This window comes from Budorcas taxicolor, chromosome 16 (assembly GCF_023091745.1).
Source record: "Budorcas taxicolor isolate Tak-1 chromosome 16, Takin1.1, whole genome shotgun sequence".
In the NCBI taxonomy this organism is placed as follows: domain Eukaryota; kingdom Metazoa; phylum Chordata; class Mammalia; order Artiodactyla; family Bovidae; genus Budorcas; species Budorcas taxicolor.
This window is the reverse complement of record NC_068925.1, coordinates 13,179,055-13,204,321: the sequence shown is the minus strand read 5'-3', so window position 1 is coordinate 13,204,321 and position 25,267 is coordinate 13,179,055. Positions and strand designations below refer to the sequence as shown.

The 25,267-nt window shown below is 38.0% G+C and overlaps 2 protein-coding genes across 4 annotated transcripts in view; one reads left to right on the top strand and one right to left on the bottom strand.

Moving 5' to 3' along the window:
* RO60 (Ro60, Y RNA binding protein) overlaps positions 1-7,511 on the top strand; it is a 10,845-nt gene extending 3,334 nt beyond the window's left edge. The window contains exons 4-8 of the mRNA XM_052653736.1: positions 230-367; positions 4,221-4,337; positions 5,126-5,239; positions 5,528-5,674; positions 7,359-7,511. Coding sequence (XP_052509696.1) covers positions 230-367; positions 4,221-4,337; positions 5,126-5,239; positions 5,528-5,674; positions 7,359-7,511 — 669 coding nt within the window. The remainder of the gene's footprint in view (positions 1-229; positions 368-4,220; positions 4,338-5,125; positions 5,240-5,527; positions 5,675-7,358) is intronic.
* On the bottom strand, positions 4,867-25,267 carry GLRX2 (glutaredoxin 2). Of its 3 annotated transcripts, none has more exons than XM_052653739.1 (5): positions 25,087-25,267; positions 23,262-23,322; positions 17,610-17,786; positions 16,281-16,416; positions 4,867-4,885 (listed from the first exon to the last, which is right to left on the bottom strand). In XM_052653739.1, the coding sequence occupies exons 1-4, from the start codon at positions 25,185-25,187 to the stop codon at positions 16,285-16,287; spliced, it is 471 nt and encodes a 156-aa protein (XP_052509699.1). In that variant the 5' UTR covers positions 25,188-25,267; the 3' UTR covers positions 4,867-4,885; positions 16,281-16,284. The 3 variants fall into 3 exon arrangements, with proteins under 3 accessions (XP_052509699.1, XP_052509698.1, XP_052509697.1); XM_052653738.1 differs by lacking the exon at positions 4,867-4,885 and adding an exon at positions 5,488-5,656; XM_052653737.1 differs by lacking the exon at positions 4,867-4,885 and having other exon boundaries at positions 16,123-16,416.

Genomic DNA, 25,267 nt, shown 5'->3' with positions numbered 1-25,267 from the left:
CTACTAATTGAAAAAACTGGCTTTTAAATTTTGGAGATGGAGTCAGTGAATTTTTTAGGTGTTTTGAGACTTTTATCATACCACATGGCATTGACTCTGAAATCTAATACGTCCTCATTTTTCTCTTTATGAAATAGGTTTATTAGCTACAATAACAAAAATCTAAGAGACCTGATTACTGTTTTTCACTTCAATTTGACATTTGCTTTCTGTCTCTGTCATGTTCTAGGCTCGTATACATCCATTTCATGTTTTAATTGCGTTAGAAACTTATAAGACAGGTCATGGGCTCAGAGGAAAACTGAAGTGGCGCCCTGATGAAGAAATTCTGCAAGCTTTGGATGCTGCTTTTTATAAAACGTTTAAGGTAATGGTTTGATTTTTGTTTGAAAACAAAAAACCCAGTTAGGATTTAGAAACACATTTTAAAGATGATATTAGTAGTTTAACCATTTTTGATTAGGTATTCATTTGTTCATGTGAAAATGAATATATAATTATGATTATAGTCATAAGCTTATGAATAATGTATTTGTCTCTGCTTTTGGACAACAACCAGACATCAACCATTAAATTTTGATGTTTTAAATTACTAATAATTTGCATTCCTGTGGAGTCCTGGGACTTGATCTTCTGTTTTCCCCGTTAATCAGTAGTAGATCTCAGGTCTTGATAGGGAATAATCTTTTTTTACAAATGGAAATTCTATATCAGAGCCATAAGTTAAAGTTTTTGGTTTTAAAAAAAGTCTTGCTCTTCAACAAAGTATGAGCAACCAAATTCAGCAGCATATTAAAGAGATTATACAAGTGAGAGTCACCCTCAACATACAAGTATCATACAATATAAGAAAAATCAATGTAATATAACATCATTGTTAAAAGATAACACATGTATCTCAATTGATGTAGAAAAAGCATTTGAGAAAATCCTGTACCCTTTCTGATTAAAAAAAAAAAAAAAACTCTCAGTAAACCAGGAATAGAAGTGAGCTTCCTTAGTGTGATAAAGGTCATGTGTAAAAAACCTACAGCCATCATCATACTCAGGGGTGAAAGACTGACATCTTTTCCCTTAAGATCAGAAACAAGACCAGGATGCCCACTTTTCCCACTTTGATTTACATTTACTGGAAGTTCTAGCAGTTACAAAAGGAAAAGAAATATTAAAATGTATCCAGGTTGTTTTCATTTTCATTTAAAAATTTTTATTGGAAAAACTTGTGTCCACTCCTGCAGCATGCAGGATCTTAGTTCCTCGACCAGGGACGGAACTCATGTCCCCTGCAGTAGAAGCGCAGTCTTAACCACTGAACCACCAGGAACATCTCAGTCCAGGCTGGAAAGGGAGAAAAACTATCATGTTCTCAGATGATTTGATCTTACATGGAGAAAACCGTAAAGAATTCACAAAATAGGATTTCCCTGCAGTCTAGTAGTTAAGACTCCACCCTTCCACTGCAGGGGGCACAGGTTCTGTCCCTGGTTGTAGAACTAAGATCACACATGCCACGTGGCATGACCAAAAAGAATTTTTTTTTTAATTCCACAAAATAATATTAGATCTAGCAAATGGATTCAGCAGAGTTCCAGGATATAAATTCAGCAGGAAAAATCAGTAGTATTTCTATACACTAGCAATGAAAAGTCCAAAAATAAAATTAAGAAAACATTCCATTTACAACAGCATCAAAAATAATGAGAAACTTTAGAGTAAATTTAACTATGGGGTGTAAGACTGACTGACTGAAAACTGCAAAACACTACTGAAAGACATTTAAGAAGAAATAAATAAATGAGAAGACATCCTGTGTTCCTAGTTTGGAAGACTTCATAACGTTAAGATGCCAGTGTACCCAAAACAATCTACAGATTCATTGTGATCCCTGTGGCATGTTTAGCAGAAACAGAAATCCCCAACCTAAAATTTATATGGACTCTCAAAGGACCCCAAATCAGGAAACCTTATGTTGAAAAAAACAAAGTCAGAAGACCCACACTTCCAAATTTAGGATTTCAAGAGTTACTACAAAGCTACAGTAATCAAAACAGTGTAGTATTGGCATAAATACGACATGTACACCAACAGAATAGAGCAGGGAGCCAAGAATTAAACTCGCACATGTATGGTCAATTGACTTTTGACTAGAGTGTCAAGACAATTCAATGGAAAGAAGGTAAAGTCTTTAACAAATGGTGCTGGGGAGACTGGATATCCACATGTGAAAGAGAGAAGCTAGACTGTTACTTTATACCACATACAAAAATTAACTCAAAGTGACCTGTAGATAAGACTTAAAACTACACAGCTATTAGAAGAAGACCTATTATAAAACCTCATGACCCATATTATAAAAGCTCTACTGTTTGGCAGTAGATTCTTGGATGTGATCTCAAAAGAACAGACAACAAAAGAAAAAGAAAAGTAGATAAATTTGACTTCATCAAAACTCAAATCTTTTGTGCATCAAAGGACACTGTCAAGAGAGTGAAAAGATATCTGCAGAGAAGGAGAAAATATTTGCAGATCATCTACTTTACAGGGGTTTAACATCCAGAATATATATATATATTTATATACATATATGTGTGTATATATATCAGAGAAGGCAATGGCACCCCACTCCAGTACTCTTGCCTGGAAAATCCCATGGACGGAGGAGCCTGGTAGGCTGCGCTCCATGGGGTCACTAAGAGTCGGGCACAACTGAGCGACTTGACTTTCACTTTTCACTTTCATGCATAAGAGAAGGAAATGGCAACCCCACTCCAGTATTCTTGGCCTGGAGAATCCCAGGGACAGAGGAGCCTAGTGGGCTGCCGTCTATGGGGTCGCACAGTCGGACACGACTGAAGCGACTTGGCAGCAGCAGTAGCAGCATATATATATATATATATATATATAAATAACTACAACTCAACAGTAAAAATACAAACAACCCAATGCAAGACATGGGCGGAGTACTTGAACAGACATTTCTCCAAGGAAGGTAAACAAATGGCCAGTTAAGCACATGCAAAGATGCTCAACATTAGTCATCAGGCAAATGCAAATCAAAACCACAGTGAGATGCCACTTCACACCTAGTTGGATGGCTCTGGCCATCCAAAAATACCACCTCCTATGTATATACCCAAAAGAATTGAAAACCGGAACTCATACAGGTACTTATACCCAGATGTTGATAGAAGCATTATTCACAGCAGCCAAAAGGTGGGAACAACCTGAGTTGTTGTCAGGAGATGAATGGACAAATGAAATATGATATATGCATATAATGGAGTATTCAGCCTTACAAAGTAGTAGAACTTGAAAGATGCTAAAAAGCAGGGATGAACCTTGAAAACATTATGCTAGGTGAAAAAAGGCCAGACAGGAAAGGATAAGTATCCTGTGGTTCCACTCATGAGGTTTCCAGAATACACAAATTCATGGATGTAGAAAGTAAAACAGAAGCTTCCTAGGGCTGCTGCTGCTAAGTCGCTTCAGTCATGTCCGACTCTGTGCGACCCCATAGATGGCAACCCACCAGGCTCCCCCGTCCCTGGGATTCTCCAGGGAAGAACACAAGTGGGTTGCCATTTCCTCCTCCAGTGCAGAAAAGTGAAAAGTGAAAGTGAAGTTGCTCAGTCGTGTCCAACTCCTAGTGACCCCATGGACTGTAGCCCACCAGGCTCCTCCGTCCATGGGATTTGCCAGGCAAGAGTACTGGAGTGGGGTGCCATTGCCTTCTCCATTCCTAGGGCTAGAGGTGGATAAGAATGAAGAGTTGTTGTCAGTGGGTAGAGTTTCTGTTGGGATGATGAAAAAGTTCTAGAAATAGTAATGGTGGTTATATACATATATATATGTATGTATATAACATTGTGAATGTTTTTGATGCTACTGAATTATACCCTTAAAAATGATTAGAAAGTAAATGTTATGTTGTTTATATTTTACTACAAAAAAAATTCCTTGCTAGAAATTCCCAGTTTACTTCATGAGGAAAAGTTTAAAAAAAAAAAAAAGTGTAACTTCTGTAAGTTACTAAATAGGCCATCTTATTTTCATTGTTTTACCTCTAGTTAAAGCTAAGCATTTCTAAATATTTGTCAATTGGTAAATCAAAAGTCAAGCCTTTTATCTTAGTCTTTTGAGTGAAAATTAAATATGATATGTTAGAAATTTATTTACAGTATCTGTGATTGCTTTTAATGATTGTTTTGTTTTCTGTTTAGACAGTTGAGCCAACTGGAAAGCGCTTCTTACTGGCAATTGATGTCAGTGGTTCTATGAACCAAAGAGTTTTGGGTAGTGTACTCAACGCAAGCACAGTAGCTGCAGCGATGTGCATGGTGAGAACTCCTAAGGCAATTTAGGGTTTTGCCATACTGAAAATATTTACCCAGCACAAAACTATAAAGTTGGATACGATCAAAAATTATATTTTCATCACTTGTTTTAAGCAGAGCTTTAAGTATTGTATATATACTTGAGTATACTTATATATTCCAGTCTTCTTTCCTCAGAAATTCCATGGACAGAGGAGCCTGGCAGGCTACAGTCCATAGGACTGCAAAGAGTCAGATACAGCTTAGCAACTGAACAACAACAAAAACATACTTACATATACTTTAATACTTAGGTATATATGATATTGTAGGTATATTGAAAAAGCATGTCTAAAGAAAAATCAGAGTAGAACTTTTAATTTTACAATAACAGATTAAATGTTACTGGTATTTTTAAAGAAATAGATAATTCTTAGAGAAGTTATTAATGAATATAGATATTAGAAGATCAAGGACTAATAACAATAGACAGGAGACTTCCGGTTCTAGCCTGACTCAGTAGTGAGTAATCATCAGCGAGCTTCTTAGTTTCTCTTCTGTGGCTTTATTGCCTATTTAATAAAATAAGAAGAATAATATATACTCTATTTGCTTCAAAGGATTGTTGTTAAAACCAGTTTCTTTGTAAGAGTTTGTGAAAGTGCTTTGCAAGCTATACTACTGTTACTGTAGTTTTCAAACGCAGTTGAGTTCAGAAATAAATCATCATATTTTCTTTTAAAGATGAACTTTAAGAGACTGTATTTGTTTCCCCTGAATGTACTGAAAATTCCTACTATTGAATTTTTCAGGTTGTCACACGAACAGAGAAAGATTCTTCTATAGTTGCTTTTTCAGATGAAATGGTACCATGTCCAGTGACTACAGATATGACCTTACAACAAGTTTTACTGGCTATGAGTCAGGTAAGAAACTATTTCATGTAGTCTACTTAATATGTATTTTATAATAATTTTGTATTGATGTCATGACTGATATTAATCAATATATGAGAACAAATCGTGTTACATCTCAATTTTTTTTACAAGCACAAAGTCAAAAATATATTTACAAGCTTTCTGAAAGCATATACATTGGCGCTAAACAAGATGATAACGTGTAAAATAGTACTTTTAAGTAATTATTTCAGACATCTCAGTATGGAAATGGGAGCATTTTCTTTTATTCTTAACCATGTTTTTATTCTGAGTTAGATCCCAGCAGGTGGAACTGATTGCTCTCTTCCAATGATCTGGGCTCAAAAGACAAATACAGCTGCCGATGTCTTCATTGTATTCACTGATAATGAGACCTTTGCTGGAAGTGTCCATCCTGCTGTCGCTCTGAGGGAATATCGAAAGGTAAAGCAAAGTCTAATATTCTTTCTCACCCCAAACAAGATTCAGTTCTAAAACAGTCAATATATTTTTTTTTTAAATGACACTGAAAGTAGTTGTGTACCTTTGTAAAAGGAATACGACTCTAGTTCTGGACTCAACAGTACTTGAAATGAGGAAGTACTGAGTACACATATATAATTTATTTCAACCAGTTCCAGATGTACATATTTTAATATCCTTTGCAAACAGTATTTTCAGTAATAATCAAAATTTTTTGAAATTTAACCATAAATTTTTTAATGATTCAACATCACTTCTGAGTTTTGCTAAGAACTACATAAATGTAAAGCAAAGCTAATGTGTGCTTTAAGTGTTATGAGTATTTCTAAGTTCCAATCAGTCTCTGCAGCTGTACTTTGTGAAATGAGGGATCTGTATCTGCACTATCCAGTGTGGAATCTGCTAGTCCGGTGAGAATGTGGAGCACTTCAACTGTGTGGCAGGTGTGACTGGAAGTAGAACTAGAACTTGATGAAGAGCAGTGGCTCTCAAAGTGTGGTTTCCTTTTCTGAGCATCTGCACCTTTTCTTAGCATCACCTGGGACCTTGTTAGAAATGCATGTTCCTGGAGCCCCTGGGAGACCTGCTGAGTCAGGAACTCTGGGGATGGGACTGTGTGTTAACAACCCTTTCTGGGGATTCTCGTGTGTGCTTAAGAAAAAGTGAGAATGGAACTCAGAGTCAAGAAGCCTGGGTTCTGAGTCCTGGGTCTTTCTCTTTATACTAGCTGTGGACCCAAGTGAATTATTTACCTGATACATGTCATAATAGTGTATCACTGCTGTGGTATGTACCATGTTGGTTAAAAGTACTATAACAATTGCTACTCTTTAGTTGCTAAGTCATGGCCAACTCTTGTGATTCCTTGGACTGTCGTCCTCCAGACTCCTCTGTCCGTGGGATTTCCAGGCAAGAATACTGGAGTGGGTTGCCATTTCCTTCTCCAGAGGATCTTCCCCACCCAGGGATCGAGCCCTTGTCGCCTGCATTGGCAGATGGATTCTTTACCACAGAGTCACCAGAGAAGCCCTCGTTAAAACAGTTAACATTAGATCAGTCGTCTAAAGAGCTCGTGGTATCTGACATAGGGCACACTCAGTGATTGTTAGTCTTTCTCGAAAACTCAAGTATTGTAGCCTTAAATCATAGCTGCAGAGAACCAGTTATTACATTGACATTATAGTTACGACATTTATATATGTCATACATAGCAATGTCATAGAACAAAAATTGATAACCCCAGGAACTGTTTTCCTCATTTGTACCCATACATACTGCCCCAGTAGTGTATGATGTGCTGGTAAAAATGTCTGATGTCTCTGAACATTCTGACAGGTTTCATGAGTACAGAGTCCCTGTGCTGCTCAGAAATGTATTTTGTGTCCATAAAATGAGTGATAACATGCAGCAGAGAAGCAGGAATTTCAGGCAGGCTGTTCACATGTTTAATTGTCTATACTTCTAAAGATCACATTCTCTTCTGAAGTCTTCTGGCCCCAGAAGACTGACAGATTTTATGGAGGAAACACAAATTGGCTTTGTAATGAAAAGCTGTGATAGGATTTAAAATGTTTTAATTTTGGAGGTTATTTGTTTTTGCTTATTAACATACTATTTTTTAAATATCTTTTATCTTTTCCTACAGAATATGGATATTCCAGCTAAACTGATTGTTTGTGGAATGACATCAAGTGGCTTTACCATTGCAGACCCAGATGATAGAGGCATGCTGGACATGTGTGGCTTTGATACTGGAGCCCTGGATGTGATTCGAAGTTTCACATTAGATATGATTTAACCATAAGCACCAGCACAATCTAAGAGGCCCACTGCCATCAGTGATCTCGCTAAAAACAAACAGCTACTTCCCAGCTAATCTTAATCCACTGAAAGAAGTCAGACAGTGGTACAGTATGTGCATAATGGAAAGGTTACCTTACCAAAAAAAAAGAAGGAACAATAAGATGAGCCCAAAGTTCTTTCTACTAAACTAGCTTTTGGGAAATAGCTTCAGAATACACTGTAGCCCCCTCTACCTAACAGAGAACTTCTTGTTGAGATACTGTAAAATAGTCAAACAGTTCTGCTTTGGTGAATGATCACATTTGTACTTACAAGAAGTGAGAGCCAAAAGTGTAAGTAGTCCTATATCATGTCATTTGTTTGAGAAATGCCTTTAAGTTTTCTTAAATGTTTTCATTGGTAAAGGACAGCTTTGATAATGTCCAAATACTCTGAAATGCACTGGACCATGTACTGTGATTATGAAACTCTTTGTAAATTTTTATACCAAGGGGATAAAACAACCACCAAGACATTTGCTTATGAATGAGTTTTACAAATTGCTTTAACAGTTTTCACCGATCTCATAAATAGCAGCATTCTCAGTCAGTGAAAAAGATACTGTTTCTGAGGGTTAATTTACATTTACAGGATTGTTTACCATTAACCAGAAACATAATGGAAACCTTTGAGAAGAGATACTAAAGTTTGTGTCAGCTGAGGAAGTCTATTTTGGTTTGTTTTTGTTTGTTTATTGCTGTGAGGGGCATGATTTGTTGGTTTCCTATGGCTTATACCAACATAGCCACATGTAGGGACACATTTTTTCATATTCACAAATGAAAACATAAGATGTTTCAAGCATTTAACTTCCCCTACTCATAATCTGAAAAATATGACAGATAAAATCTCAGCTATAACCATAATCTGGTTATACCTTACTTTAAAATATTTTACCTTACTTTAAAATTTTGTTTTAATTACTTTTAATTACTTTTTATCCAATTATAAATGAGTTTTAGATATTTCTAATTGTAAACATGTTGGCATCCTCCTCTCTTTGTCTATTCATTTGTGGCAAAATATTCTTTTTTGATAGTGTGAAAAAAAAAGCAGGCTAGGTCTTTCAGGTTTGAAAGGTAATTTTTGAGTGGCATATTACCACTAACCAGTCTATAGGAAATTAAATTTTTCTTATTTGTGTATATTAAACTTCCTATTCATTATAAAGTGCATTATTTCCTTGAGCAAATACCCCTTCTGTGTGGGGAGCTTTAAGCTGTTGAAATGCCAATATATTTGCTCATAATTATATCATGGTTGCTTAAGATAATGTGGACATAAAACTTTAGTTTTTATGTATTGTTCTTTAAATGTATTTAAAGATTTACTGGGGATTTTTAAAGCCTTCTCACTATGAAAAGTCAAACAATAAGTGTAAATCACATACTTGTGTGCTTGGGGGTTAGAGATTTTATGTTAGGGGGCAGAAGGATTAAGTAATGTTAGAATTTGTATATTTTCTTCTGTTTCATGAGAAATTTGGGCTCTGGGAGTGACAAGAAAATGTCCCTTTCAGACTTACTTGACATATTTATACTGGGTTTATCTGCTATGTAGCCATTCCTTCAAGGCAACTGGTAGCAATTTGTAAATATTGTGATTTACCTGAGATTTTGGTCAACAAAGCTAGTGGCATCACTACCCAACACCCGCAAAATACATCGCTTCTGCTCTCTTTGGTTTTTTTACCTTCTGTCAGGCATTAGATTTGAAATGATAGCTACTTTGATACATTAAAATATTATGCTCGGATTGAATTTAAAGCTTAAAGAACCTAATAGAATTATGTAATCATACTTGAATTCATTACATAAACCCAAGGTCTTAAATTAAAAATTATAACATGATCTAACTTCTTATTCCTAATAGAAATGTTAAGTGGAATATAATATAAACGCTTATTTCCTCGGTTAAATACTGTTTCTATATTGTTTTTAGGCAGAATATTCAGGAACTAATATTAATAAATCCATCAGAGAAGTAAGATTAGCTGTGGCCTTTTTGAAGTCACATAGAAAAGTCTATTAAATGTTAAGATTTGAGAAAGAAAACTAAAGACCACCACACAAGGTAGCTTTATTTCAAATATGGAGCTTTAGAGCTGGAAATAACCTTAGAAATGTAAAAGGTAGTTTTTTTGACTTAGGCTAGGAACCCGAGGTCTGAGAGAGTGTGACACTGGAGCCATAGATCTAGAAATGGCCTCCTCATTCTCATTCCAGTGTTCACTGGAAATTCCACTTAGGAACACTGTCTTGTATTGTTTAGTTTAGTGATCATCTTATGGGAATATTGGTGAGGAAAATGTTCAGTGAACGGGATGTACCGTCATCTCCCTGGAGCCTCTTTCACTCTAACTTACTGTGTGACTGGAGACAACTAGTTTAACCTGTGTGATTCAATTTTGCTATCCTTAAAAAGTACCACTTTGTGGGAAGACATTTACTTACAAGAGTAAGGGATAAGATAGAATTATTCAAGACTTTTATCTTTTTAGGTATTAGGAAATAATTAATGTATATACATGATTGCTTTAGGAGTAGAAAAACAGAGAAGTTGTGAACATGTATACTTTTGTAGTTCATAGTGACCCTCAAGCACAATTAATATCTTAATAACCTGTTGCTATATAACATAGTCATATAGAAAAAATAAAAACTTTTACCTCATTATGAATAAAATATTCTCAAGTAATAAAGAAGTTTTATTTTCTGAATTACTTTTAGCATTACTGCTGATTAGGAAAATGTTGCTTTTTAAAAAACAACCCTAAGAAAAATAAACTTTATGTCCCAGAAAATACGTAAATATTTTCAGGATATAGTTTTAATTAGTAGAAACAAAAACTAATCTTATAATCCTACCCTTTCCTTGTTAATTGAAATTTCTAGGAAATTCCACTTAGGAACACTGTCTCGTATTGTTTAGTTTAGTGATAATCTTATGGGAATATTGGTGAGGAAAATGCTCAGTGAATGGGATGTACTGTCATCTCTCTGGAGCCTCTTTCACTCTAACTTAACTGTGTGACTGGAGACAACCAGTTTAACCTGTGTGGTTCAATTTTGCTCTCCTTAAAAAGTACCATATCTAATCCTTGGATCATAGAAGAATCAATGAATTTATATCTGTATCAAAGTCAAAATTGGGAAGAGGGCTTGCAATACAAATTAGAACTTCTTTAAAATTAAAACTTTTAATAGGGTATACGTTTTGAAAGATAAAGTGTTTTAGAAAAACAGCTCATTAAGCTGAGTAATTTTTTTAAACACTTCCTGTTCTGAATGGGAAATGTCATCATTCTCTGATAAGAGAAAGTAGTAATATATTCCAAGTCTAAGATCCCATTAAAAAACAAACTCATATTCTAAATAAGAAGATGGTCTTAGAAACATTTGCATAACCTTTTAAATAATAGGTAAATCTATACATGATAGAATATCAGTTAATCAGGCTTTTTTTCTGCAAAGCAATTTAAAGTTATTTGGGAAATTTAAAGTTATGTGAGGATCTGACAGTTACATGAGAAGCATCTTTAGAAGCACAATAAAGCTACATCTAAACAATAAAGGAAAATAATTGTGATCACTTACTACACTTATTTTAATTTGACTTAAAGGTACCCACACATTTCTCAGTAAGGCCCTTACAGTAAGTAATCAAAAATGAAAACTTCTAGTCTTGTCTACATGGGTGATTTGTTATGGCGATAAACCCCTTTAGAGAAATGTCAGATAGCTGCAATGGAAACATGCACAAGGGAGAATTAGGAAAAAAAGGTAAGTTGAACTAGTTAGGTGTACTTACCGTATGCAATTTAATCTAGTATATCCCATATACCTGCTCCCTAGTCCCTTATTTGTTGAAAGATTACTTCTATACCTTTTTCCCTTTTTTCTTTTTTTTTTTCCTTTTTTTTCCCTTTTAAAATTCCTTTCTTCTGACATTTTGGTCTTTTGTTTTTCTACTCCTGCTCTACCTGAGTAATAACGTGAATGACAAGAAAGTCACCTGTATTAGGTTTGGGATACATCTTTTGCAGAGTGCTTTTTGTTCCACATAGAGTTAAGGTCACATTTTTTTTCAAATTAATAACAGGCATGTCTCCTAGAACAATAATCAAATTGATAAATTATCTTCCCAATCAAGTTAACTTGTATAACTTTTATATAAGCTGTATGCAGAAATTTTGTGGCCTTTTGAGTAGGGTTAGTTATTCAGCCTTTGTTTGCAATTATAAGTGTACCTGGCTCTTAGAAAAAGCACTCTTTGAAAAATAAATAACTGGATACTCTCAGAAAGTAGCACATCTCAGTGCTCATATTTCCATAATTATAAAGACTACCCACAAAATCTTTGGTCTACCAAGTACTTGACGATGCTTCTGTATACATGGCTTGTAGTATAAAAGGTCTTATAAATAAGACTTGTATTCACATTGAACATTTTTTTACTTGGTAAGTGTTTTATTTACTTTTGAAAAATTATTATGATGTTTATTTAAAAATTAATCCTATGGTAGTATTTTTCATGTAGAAAACTAATAATTTTTAAAAAAGATAACTAATAATGTAGTTAAACTTAACTGTTTGAATAGAAATTATAATAAATGACACATTTTCCTAAACTCTGAAAATACCAAATTATATGGGAAATCAGTAAAAAGAAACATGAATTTAGGAGATATGTTGCAGAATTCTGACTGAAATTAATGTGATTATTTTCGATGAGAATTAATTTTGTAAATACAATGAAAACATATAAAAGATATTTCTGAGCCTAAGAAAAGTTTTCTGTTTGCTTCTATTTAATTTAGTACCACCATGTTATAGTAATTTTATGAACAGAAGTGAAAATATTTCATTTTCAAATATATTTAAATTTTTCTGCTTTTAGAAGCTATCAGAATCTCTACATGAACAAAAGAAATAGTAAGTTAGATACGTTTCACTTAATGAACACTTGGATTGTTAAGGGTAGTAAATGGGGTTAAAGCCTTGCTATTTTATGTATCATTACCACAAAATTGATGGACCATTATATCAATACAATCATTGTATTGAAACCTCTGTTTAAATGGCTTATTAAGCTATATTTGCAATGCAAACTGTTTAGAATCTATACACGGCCAAATCAAAGATATTATATAATTAATGAATAGTAACCGAGAAAAAATATTTTTGTTGCACTGCTAAAGATGGACTGCATGTAATTTGGAATGGTGTGACTAGACATAACTTGTAATGCATCTGAATTATATTTTCTTCCTTTTATGGTCAGCTTCTGATAATGAAGAAATTCTCCTAAGGGATGAGATATATGAAATCAGCTTTTAAAAAATTGGCTGGGGAAGAACTGTTATAATCTAGTTATAAAATCTCCATTTTCTTTATATAAAGGCTTTGATTTCCGTATTTGACCACTCAGTATTTAAATGATACAGACTAATGCCTGCATAGAGTAAAACTGAAGTATATAAGAGCCTTAAAGTGAAAAAATGAACCTTCTGACTGCCTTAAAATATGACTAGCTCTCTAACACAGGCATACATACTTTGCTTAGGGTCTGTTCATTAAGTAATGCCTTAATAGTGTCAGTATTTCTAAAGTATAGAACTTGAGGTTCTTTTACAGCTTTCTCTTTTACATAAAGAATGGAAATTTAACAAGTTTTAAATCTGATTGTACATTAGTTGTTTAAGCACCCATTAACAGGATAATCTAGGACACTGATGTGTTATACATACATGACTGTTAACATCAGTAATACCTTGTGATAGTTTAAGGTTTTTTATTGTTTTGTATAACAAATTATCCAAGAAGCTGGACTCTATGTAACATGATCTCCAAGGACCAAGCTGCATATTTAAACACTCTGAGTGAAAAATAAAGTTGTACAGTTCCAAAAATGATTAATTTTTTAAGGGAATTTTTCAAGACAAAAGGCAAATATATTCTTTCAGGCCTACCACCAATTCATTCAAAGAAGTGAATACAGTTGTAAACAGTTGCAATAAGAAGTATCCAGGCCAGTGATGTTTAATTACACTCACATTTTTACATTCACTTTGCCTTTTAAAGCAGGAATATTTTATAAAAATGAGAGAAAACTTTAAATTGTCAAGCTGGTGCTTTAAAGTATATAAAGTCTGATTTATAACACATTCCATTTTAAAGGAAAAGGACCCTGAAAGGAGGGGCGGGGGTTTCCTAGAAACCCACTGATACTCTGTTGAGTCTTCCAAGTTATCACTGTAAATAACACATCTAACAATGTAATTCTGGTGTCTTCTGATAGAAAAATGGATGAAACACTAATGTATGAAATTTGTTTCATGACAAAATAGTTTCCACCAATACTGTGAAATCTGGACTCTCCTGTGTAGCCCTGCAAAACCCATACTGGATAAATCATTTTAGACATCGAGTGCAGGTGGGCACAATGTGAACTGTTTCTAGTCACTTGTATTATTGTAGAATTTGATAGAGGTACCAAATAAACTCTATGCACATCAAGTATTTGTCTTTATTTCTTGAAAGAAGAATTTTAAGGTTATTATGTGCCTTGTAAGAAGCTTCCAGGTGGCACTAGTGGTAAAGAACCCGCCTGTCAATGCAGGTTAGACACAAGAGACGCAGGTTCAATGGAAGATCCCCTGGAGGAGGGCGCAGCAACCCACTCCAGTATTCTTGCCTGGAGAATTCCATGGACAGAGGCGCCTGGCAGGCTGCAGTCCATAGGGCCACAGAGTGGGACATGACTGAAGTGACTTAGCATGCATGGCTTACAAGATGTAAGGCTCTTGGCCTTACATTTTATAATCTTACAGTATTTGAATATTCAATCTTATAATAGTTAAATAAAATGAAATTAAGGTTTGATCATTAATACTGGTCTTGAAATGCCTCAATGTTTATTTAAAATAGGTGCTTGAGGATTCTTTTCAATAGGTATTAATTATAGAATCAAAACTACATTTAATAAAGATATACATTTTTTAAAGAGTTTAAAAAAAGATTCTTTTGTGGGAAAAAAATTATTCAAAGTTGCCTTTGGGAGGAAGGAAAGGATAAATTAGGAATTTGAGATTTACATATACACACTACTATATATAAAGTAGTTAACTAACAAGACCTACTGTATAGCACAGGGAACTACTAAATACTGTGAAATAACCTATAAGGGAAAAGAATCTGAAAAAATATATATATACACATGCACACATACATAACAGGTATATAATCCAACTGAATCACGTTGCTTTATACCTGAAACTAACACAACACTGGAAAGCAACGATACTTCAACTACAAAATTTTAAAAACTAGAAAATAAAAGTTGCCTTTGGGAAAAGGTAACACCAAAACTCAGCTATGCAAATAAAAATATTCTAAGTGCCAATCTACAGAGATTTCTCTGAATTCCCATCAAACGTTCATATTAAAAGTTCTAAGAAAAAAAATAATAAGTTCTAAGATCTGAGCCATAGGAATTGAAGAGAACATAAGAATTGAAACTACATACAAGTATACCCACCAAAACTTTATAGACATTCATTCGATATTAGAGTTCTCCATCTAAAGACGGCAGTGAACAGCTGAATGGAGAAAGGAAGATCACGAACTACAGTCGGCCCTCGGAACGTGGGTTTGCGCTGTGGGTCCGCTCAGACATGGGCTTTTTCAGCAATAAATGCTGCAGTACTAGACAGTCTGTAACTGGGTGAATCTGAGGGTGTGGAGGGCTGATTTCTAAATTACACCTGGGTTTTCAAGGTGGTATTCGGAGCCCCAGTCCCTGCCTTGTTCAGGAATCAACTAAATATTTCCTCACAGATGAGCAAAACTAAACTTTATTTTAAACCTTAATTGGGAAACTTGCCTTAAAAAAAAATTGTTCAAATAGTATTTTTTTTAGTATTAGTAAACAGTGAAACTCAAATATATTTTAAAAATCCCTTTTTTCCCAGCAGCTTTTCAGCTTCCCAGTTAAATTTTTTGGCAATTCATGTCTAAGTTGATGAGTGGTAAAAGTGAGGGGGGAAAGATTGCCTGTTTTTTAAAAAAATATTAAACAGTTAGTCTTTTAGATCTTAACATTAAAAATCAAAGACCCCCCCAAAAAGATCATACTTTTTCTTAAAACAATCACCATTTTCTTTCTAACCTATGATTCTGGAAAGTCCGGCTGCCAAAACCTAGTTTTGCCTTAGATTTATATTAAGACTTTTATCCAGCTATAATTTATGGTGTTATGGACTGAATGTGTCTCCCCAAAATTTATGTTGAAACCCTCATTCCCAGTAACAATTATGCTTTTTTTTAACTGAAAACTTACGTCCCCCCACCCAAAAGTCCTTCTGTTAATCCTCCGCTTGGCAACAACTCCCTGCATAATCAGACCAAAGTTCTTGGTCATCTGGGACTGGCATGTCACCTGGGCAGCTGCTTAGACCCACAGGACTGTCCTTGCAGCACTCCAGATGCCCGTCTGTCCAGGTTGTCACCTTTTATCTGCTCCTTCAGTTTTAAATATCTTTTTTTACTGAAGAATTGGCAAATAAGATGTTTCCACAGTGATTTATTGCTCATTATTTTTTACAACCTTTTCATGAAGATAATTCATATATTTAAAACACCTTCAAATATTTAAAAGACATTATCAGGCAATATCATTTTAAATATGTAGTGACATATTACTAGCAAAAGTTATATGCACTTACATCACTAAAGTTCTTCCCTCTTACTTTTTTTTAAATGACACTGGTGAACTAGTGGAAGCAATTTTCCTTCTTTGTGAAGCCTATGAGTGTCAGTTGCACCTCCAATAAAAGTTCCATTGACAAATATTCGTGGTACCTGTTGGATAAACAAAAGTTTAGATATCACCCTGGGTGTCAGAAGTATAAAGCCATTCACAGGATCCTAATACGTGCTACTCTGTGGGTGCTTTTATGGGCAAAGCACTATATAAAGCTCTTTGATAATTACCTATTTAAAATTTTCAACCCTTTAGGTGGGGCTTCCCTGGTTAGCTCAGTGGTAAAGAATCCATCTGCCGATGCAGGAGACAGGTTCAATTCCTGGGTCGGGAAGATCCCCTGGAGAAGGAAATGGCAACCCGCTCCAGTATTCTTGCCTGGAAAATCCTAGCTGCAGCCCATGGGCTCGCAAAGAAGTCAGACTTAGTGTCTAAACAACAACCTTTCAGGTGGGTACTATTTTCTAGTCTTATTTTGGAGGCAAACGAGGCACAGGAGCTTGCCCGAGATCACAAAGTAAGTGACAGAACTGGGGTTTAAACCCAGGACAAACTGACTCTCAATCCCTTTCTCCTCATCAGTTTGGCATATAAAAGGCAAAATAAAGCAATCAGCAATCTCTAATGATTAATGATGTTTAAGTGGTTCTTCTTACCACTGTTTACTAAAGGGGAAGAGTACATTATTAACTCCTTAACAGGCACATATAAATAGGAAAATGGCACATATAAACAGGAAGGAAAAATAATGTTGCCATTATTTTTCTTTTTTGTTCTTTTGGGTTTGTTTGTTTGTTTGTTTTGCCACACCATGCAGCATGCAGGATCTTAATTCTGCCTGGCCAGGGATCCAGTCCCCTACAGTGGAAGCTCAGAGTCCTGACTACTGGACAACCATGGAATTTCCTCTATTATTATGGGAACATCCTCAGATTTTCAAGAATCTAAAAACACAGAGCCCAAAAGCACTCTTATTAGTACAGAAAATGAAGCACCCTTGATCTGCACTGTTCAAGTAAGAAAAGAAGAATTCTTTCATCTTGAAAAAGTCCCAGGAGGATGTCAACCATTTATAGACCACCACTCACGCCAACACCATTAACCCACCCATTTCACAAACTCTCACACACACACATGGTAAAAATTTTTTAAAAACAGAACTCTGTTGTTTCCTGGTCTACGAATCTCTCAGAGTATGTCTGGCTCACTTTTCCCTACACAAGGACACAGGCCCAAGGTGACCCAGCTCACCACCCACTTTGGGGCAAAGCAATGCAGGGAATGGACTCACAGTTCTTTCACCAGTCATTTTGTGAAGAGCATCTTGAAACTGACTTCCATATTCAAGCATGTCCAATTCCACCACTTTATAGTTAACATTCATGTCATGGAAAAGGTTTTTTGCCATCGTACAGTAAGAACAGGATGTTTTGGAGAAAATCACCACACAATTATTAGAAATGGTCTCCTGAAGGAAAACAAAAAGATCATTTTAATTCTAGACATTTCCTCTCAGAAAGGAATCATGATACAGGAGATATATGATATAGTAGGAAGGGTATGGATTTTGGAGCCTCACAATTCAGGGCTCAGACTCAGCCTATGTCATCTAATTCTCATCTGTAGATTGAGGACAAAGGAACATTATTAGGGAAAAGGGATGTGATGGGTGGAAAGTGTTGGCACAGAGGAATAATGCATGTAATCACCGCCAATTCATAGACAGCAGACACTTCTGTGTGCCAACACGATCCTCAACACTTTACCTTCACTAGTTCACTTAAACCTCACTACAGTCCTGAGATAGGTCTTTATCATCGCCTCCACTTCATACATGAGGAAACTGAGGCAGAGAGGAGGGTAAATAACTTAACCCTGGTCCTCAGCTCTTAAGCGGGTGAGCTGGGATTTGAACCTGCACAAGTCTGAGTCCACAGCCCAGATACTTAATCTCTTGTCATACTACTCAAATATTCAGGTGTTCAGGAGTTAACTCCTTACTTAACTGTCTCTTAAAATTTTTTTTTTTTTTACCATCTTAACCATTCTTTGCTTTTTGTTTTTGGCTGAACCACACGGCTTATGGGGTCTTAGCTCCCCAACCAGGAATGAACCCATGTCCCTGGCAGTGGAAGCCTGAAGTCCTAACCACTGGACCACTGGAGAATTCCCTTCTTTGCTTTTTTTTTAACATTGAAATCTAACTGCTGCTGCTGCTAAGTCGCATCAGTCATGTCCGACTCTGTGCGACCCCATAGACAGCAGCCCACCAGGCTCCCCCGTCCCTGGGATTCTCCAGGCAACAACACTGGAGTGGGTTGCCATTTCCTTCTCCAGAAATATAACTGACTTACATTATTATATTAGTTTCAGGTGTATAGCATGGTGATTCAGTATTTTTATATTTTACAAAATGATCAACCCACTTCCTTACTGTTCAATGGTGAAAAATGACGTACACATGCATGCTGAGTTGCTTCAGTTATGTCTGAGTCTTTGCAAACCTTTGGATTGTAACCTGCCAGGCTGCTCTGTCCGTGGGATACTAGAGTGGGTTGCCATGCCCTTCTCCAGGGGATCTTCCTGACCCAGGGATCAAACCCATGTCTCTTACATTTCCTACACTGGCAAGCAGGTTCTTTACCACCAGTGACACCTGAGGCCCCAGTGATGTATGAGTTCTCTTCAAAATGTAAGGCTTTCAAGGATCCAGGTATACACAATAGTTTTTCCCTTCAACTTCCACTCCTTCCTTGTATATCTTTATAGTAAAAAAAAAAAACAAAAAACTGTCGTCACTGTTTTGATAAGATATTCTCCAGCATTCATTGTTCCTGTAAAAGCTACTTCCAGACATGCTGACTCAGTGGGTCTGAGGCAGAGGTCAGAAACTTTCTGAAAAACATTCCTGACAATTCTAACATCAGCCTGGAAGCTATATTAGCCTTGGAAGCTATCCTGCCTGCCTTCGTCACAAAGACCCTGAGGTTTCGCTGTGCATCTGCGTCACAACTTCACGGGTGAAGTTTGTTGAGCTCTGTGCATGTCAATGTCTTTCGGGAATTTCTGAATGGACAGATCTAGCATCTGCTAGGTTGTCCTAGTGCAAGTCATAAGCAGCACCTTCAAGATGAAGGTCAAAAATCAGAGTAGGACAAAGTGGTTCAGAAGAAACATATGCCCTCGGGGGTCAGAAGGGTTCCAAGTCAGTGTCTGTTCAGTTGTTCAGTCACTAAGTCATGTTCAACTCTTTTGACCCCATGGACTGCAGCACACCAAGGCTTCCCTGTCCTTCACTATTTCCCAGAGTTGGCTCAAATTCATACCCACTGAGTTGGTGATGCCATCCAACCACGTCATCCTGTCATCCCCTTCTCTCTTGCCCTCAATCTTTCCTAGCATCAAGGTCTTTTCTAATGAGTTGGCTCCTCACATCAGGTGGTCAAAGTATTGAGCTTCAGCTTCAGCATCAGCCCTTCCAATGAATATTCAGGGTTGATTTCCTTTAGGACTGACTGGTTGGATCTCCTAGCTGTCCAAGGGACTCTCAGGAGTCTATGTGTATGCAAATCTATTTCCATGCTTCTCTTCTGCTCACTCTCAATATTTACTGCTACAGAAGTCTATCTCAGGGAGAGCTAGACAGGCCAGAGATATACTGCTGAATCCATCTTACAGATGAGAAAACTGAGGCTGAGGACTTCACAGCACTGGATGGGATTCCACCCACTCTGTCCCAAAACCAAAGCCAGTGCTCCTTTCTCACTGTGCTGCCTCAGGTTAGAGACACCCGAGACCATAAATTTAGAGAGAGAGGCTGAAACGTAGTAAAGTGAAAGTCATTCAGTTGCATGTGACTCTTTGAGACCCCATGGACTATAGCCCACCAGGCTCCACTGTCCATGGGATTCTCCAGGCAAGAATACTGGAGTGAGTAGCCATTCCCTTCTCCAAAGGATCTTCCTGACCCAGGAACTGAACCTAGGTCTCCTGCATCATAGGCAGATTCTCTACCATCTGAGCCACCAGGGAAGCCCTGACAAATAGTGATGTAGAGATTCCACGGTGATTAGTGCAAAGAAATAGGGGAAAACAACAGAATGGGAAAGACTAGAGATCTCTTCAAGAAATTAGAGATACCAAGGGAACATTTCATGCAAAGATGGGCTCAATAAAGGACGGAAATGGTATGCACCTAACAGAAGCAGAAGATGTTAAGAAGAGGTGGCAAGAATACACAGAACTATACAAAAAAGATCTTCGTGACCCAGATTACCACGACGGTGTGATGACTCACCTAGAGCCAGATATCCTAGAATGCAAAGTCAAGTGGGCCTTAGGAAGCATCATTATGAACAAAGCTAGTGGAGGTGATGGAATTCCAGTTGAGCTATTTCAAATCCTATAAGATGATGCTGTGAAAATGCTGCCCTCAATATGCCAGAAAATTCGGGAAATTCAGCAGTGGCCACAGGACTGGAAAAGGTCGCTTTTCATTCCAATCCCAAAGAAAGGCAATGCCAAAGAATACGGAAACTACCACACAACTGCACTCATCTCACATGCTAGCAAAGTAATGCTCAAAATTCTCCAAGCCAAGCTTCAACAGTATGTGAACCGTGAACTTCCAGATGTTCAAGATGGATTTAGAAAAGACAGAGGAACCAGATATCAAATTGCCAACATCTGCTGGATCATAGAAAAAGCAAAGAGTTCCAGAAAAACATCAACTTCTACTTTATTGACTCCACCAAAGCCTTTGACTGTGTGGGTCACAAAAAACTGTGGAAAATTCTGAAACAGATAGGAATATTAGACCATCTGACCTGCCTCTTGAGAAATCTGTATGCAGGTCAAGAAGGAACATTTAGAACTGGACATGAAACAACAGACTGGTTCCACATAGGAAAAGGAGTACATCAAGGCTATATATTGTCACCCTTCTTATCTAACTTATATGCAGAGTACATCATGAGAAATGCTGGACTGGATGAAGCACACGCTGGAATCAAGATTGCCAGGAGAAATATCAATAACCTCAGATATGCAGATGACACCACCCTTATGGTGAAAGTGAAAAAGAACTAAACAGCCTCTTGAGGAAAGTGAAAGAGGACAGTGAAAAAGTTGGCTTAAAGCTCAACATTCAGAAAACTAAGATCATGGCATCTGGTCTCATCACTTTATGGCAAATAGATGGGGAAACAGTGGAAACAGTGTCAGACTTTATTTGGGGGGGCTCTAAAATCACTGCAGATGGTGACTGCAGCCATGAAATTAAAAGACGCTTACTCCTTGGAAGAAAAGTTATGACCCACCTAGATAGCATATTAAAAAGCAGAGACATTACTTTGCCAACAAAGGTCCATCTAGTCAACGCTATGATTTTTCCAGTAGTCATATAGAGTTGGACTATAAAGAAAGCTGAGCACCGAAGAATGGATGCTTTTGAACTGTGGTGTTGGAGAAGACTCTTGAGAGTCCCTTGGACTGCAAGGAGATACAACCAGTCCATCCTAAAGGAGATCGGTCCTAAATATTCATTGGAAGGACTGATGCTGAAGCTGAAATTCCAATACTTTGGCCAGCTGATTCAAAGAACTGACTCATTTGAAAAGACCCTGATGCTGGGAAAGATTGAAGGCTGGGAAAGGAAGAAGGGGATGACAGAGAATGAGATGGTTGGATAGCATCACCAACTCAATAGACATGAGTTTGAGCAAACACTGGGAGTTGGTTATGGACAGGGAGGCCTGGCGTGCTGCAACCCATGAGGCTGCAAAGAGTTGGACACAACTGAGCAACTGAACTGAACTGAGAGATTCCAAAATGAGCAGAAACTCAGGATGACAGTGTCACAGTTTCTTGAACGTTTCTTCTCACATTTTCTCAACCCTGTCCTTACTAAATATTTCATGGTTTCATATTCTGTTTGTTTGTTTGTTTTTGGCCAAATTGCGAGGTGTTAGTTCCATGACCAGAGATTGAACCTGTGCCCCGTGCAGTGGAAGCATGGAATCTTAACCACCGAAATGCCAGGGAAGTTCCTCATGGTTTCCTATTCTTATTTTAAAAGAAGCAATCCCTCACAACAGGTCTCCAACATTACTGTTATATTCAGCAGCTGTGAGTGAATATTTTTGTAGTCAAATAAACCAAAGGCAGAAATTGTTTGTGTGTAGTGGTGTTTGGTGGTGAGGGACAGAGAAATACGTATGTCCTATAGGCTGCCGTCTATGGGTTCGCAGAGTCGGACATGACTGAAGCGACTTAGCAGCAGCAGCAGTAGGCTGCAGGGGTAGAAAAACATACACACAAGAGGAATTTCCTGCGGCAGACTTAACTGGGCTTTGCAGTTCAAGCAAGAGAAACACAAGAGAACACAGCAGTGCACAGTATCCTTGAGAGGATCAGTCACAGAGTAACTACTGCAAACTAGGTTCTATGTTTTGGAGAAACAGCTTCTCGGGGCAGAAACGAACAGTATGCCTGGCTAAGGCACCCTGACTGGTAACAACAGGAAACCTGAGGTGGGGGAGACAGAAAGAACAGTCAGCATCATAGACCCAACTTAGAGGAGCGAAGGCACCTTAAGAATAAATCTCATAGGGACTTCCCTGGCAGTTCAGTGGTGAGGATTCTGTGCTTCCACTGCAGACGGCACATGTTCGATCCCAGGTCAGGAAACTAAAATCCCACAAGCAATTTGGCACAGCCAAAAAAAGAATAAATCTCATAAATTTATTTATGAGGAAAAAAAAAACTAAGAAAACGATCCAGAACTTCTTTGTATCATGCATGATTTTGATAGCAGATTTAAAAATATATTAACTTAGTAATTAATTTTCTAGACTATGTCAAGTTTGGATAAGCATATTAAATATGTATGACAATTCTATTTCCAACAAGGAAAGTTTTTTCCTACATGTCCCCCATCACTCACTTGGATCTGATTCACAGGAGCAGCTGCTGCATTTCCCAAAGATGATGTGCTGTTCCCCATCCTAAAATGAATTTTAAAGAGCAGTGCAGTTAAACATTAAGGACAATATATCAGATGAGATCCATTCAGAGCAACCCAATATGCAAATATATATCCAAACATATGAAAGAGAAAAGTTTTACTTGCTATCTGTACAAAATAGCATTGTCAAAGTATTTGTTTACTAATATCACAAAGGCCTACATCATTTACTATCTAGCTTTCAGGAAAGAAAATGGAGGTTAAAGGATGAAGGTGTGGACCTAAGTAGGAGCTTAGGTGGAACAACACATCAATCTATTTGTCTTATTAACTAAGAGAACACATCCTTTTCATCTCAGTTCCAACACTTAATTAGCATTCCCAAAGCACCTACTATTTGCATCTACTCTAGAAGCAGGAATTCTAATAGACCTTCTAAGACCATATTTCCTTTCCTACTAAGAGGAAGTGGAAGGTGTACTCTGAAACGTCACCTTCCCTGCCAAAGAAAAGAGAAAGCTGCTGGAAGGCACTTTTCTCCAATCCCAGTCAAGAAAGTAAGTTGTAAAGAAAAAGAAAAAGAAAGTAAGTTGTTCAATACACGTTTCTCTTCTCCATTAATGAAGTAGCCACTAGCCATGCCACGTTTATGGAACACCTACTACATGCTGCTGCTAAGTCACTTCAGTCGTGTCCGACTCTGTGTAACCCCATAGACAGCAGCCCACCAGGCTCCCCAACCCCTGGGATTCTCCAGGCAAGAACACTGGAATGGGTTGCCATTTCCTTCTCCAGTGCAAGAAAGTGAAAAGTGAAAGTGAAGTCGCTCAGTCGTGTCCGACTCCTAGCGACCCCATGGACCGCAGCCCACCAGGCTCCTGCATCCATGGGATTTTCCAGGCAAGAGTACTGGAGTGGGGTGCCATTGCCCTCTCCGTACTATGTGCTAAAGGGCTGAAATGCCGAAGGGATAGTATCACTGTAAAAACACCACTGAACCTCCAGGACTTGTCAAATAGTTACACTATGTGATTGGCACCTTCTGGAGGGGGTTTCTAGTTTAGCAGAGAAGGTTAATCAAGGAGCTCCTCGAGTCTTGCAAAACTGGCAGAAGTTAACAGATCGAGGAGTTAGGAATAACGTCCCAGACAGAGGGATGAATGTACAGATAGGCGAGATGGAAGGACAGCCCCGGCCGGCCGCACGGGAGTGAGGCGGGCAGAGAGGAGGCGGTCTCGCAACGCAGGCCTCGGGGCCGCGGGTATTCACCAACCTCGCTCGAGCCAGAGGCGACACCGTCCAACCTCGAAGACCTGGCCATTTGGTAGAAAGCGCCACTTCCACTTCCTGCCGCAGGAGCCAGATTTAGCAAATGAGAATGCAGATCGCTCGGTTAAATTAGAATTTCAGATAAACAGCGAATAACTGTTTAGCCTACGTATGTTCCGTTCAATATCTGGAATATACTTAAGCCAAACCATTATTCGCTGTTTATTTGAAATACTAATTTATTAGGGCATCTTGTATTTTATCTAGTAACCGAGGAGAAGGGGAGGTTCAAGCCAGCAAGACTTAGGCTTGTGCAATCTGAAGATCACGTGGTCCCGAAATCGCCAAGAGCGGTTAAGGCACCTTCTCTCTCGGTCCCTTCCCGGCCTCCCGCTCTCCGAGGCGCCTCAGCGGTTCGATCGACTCGGGGCGTACCGAGCGCCCGGGAAGAAGCCGCCTCCGCCCACCGCTAGGTCCAGACCCCAGCGAGGCCGCACAGCCACGTCCAGCTCGTGCTGCTCGCAGAGCCGCTTACCCGGAGCCCGAAATTCCCGCTGGCCCCTCAAACCGGCCCGCTGAGCTGCTCCTGATCGGGACGAGCCGAGTCCCCACCAGCGCTGCGCGGCGCCAGTACATGGTCCTAGTGCGGGGGCCTCAGCGAGCCGACGGACGAGCAACCGCGGCCCTGGAGATCCGGGCTCCGCCCGCCGGCTCTG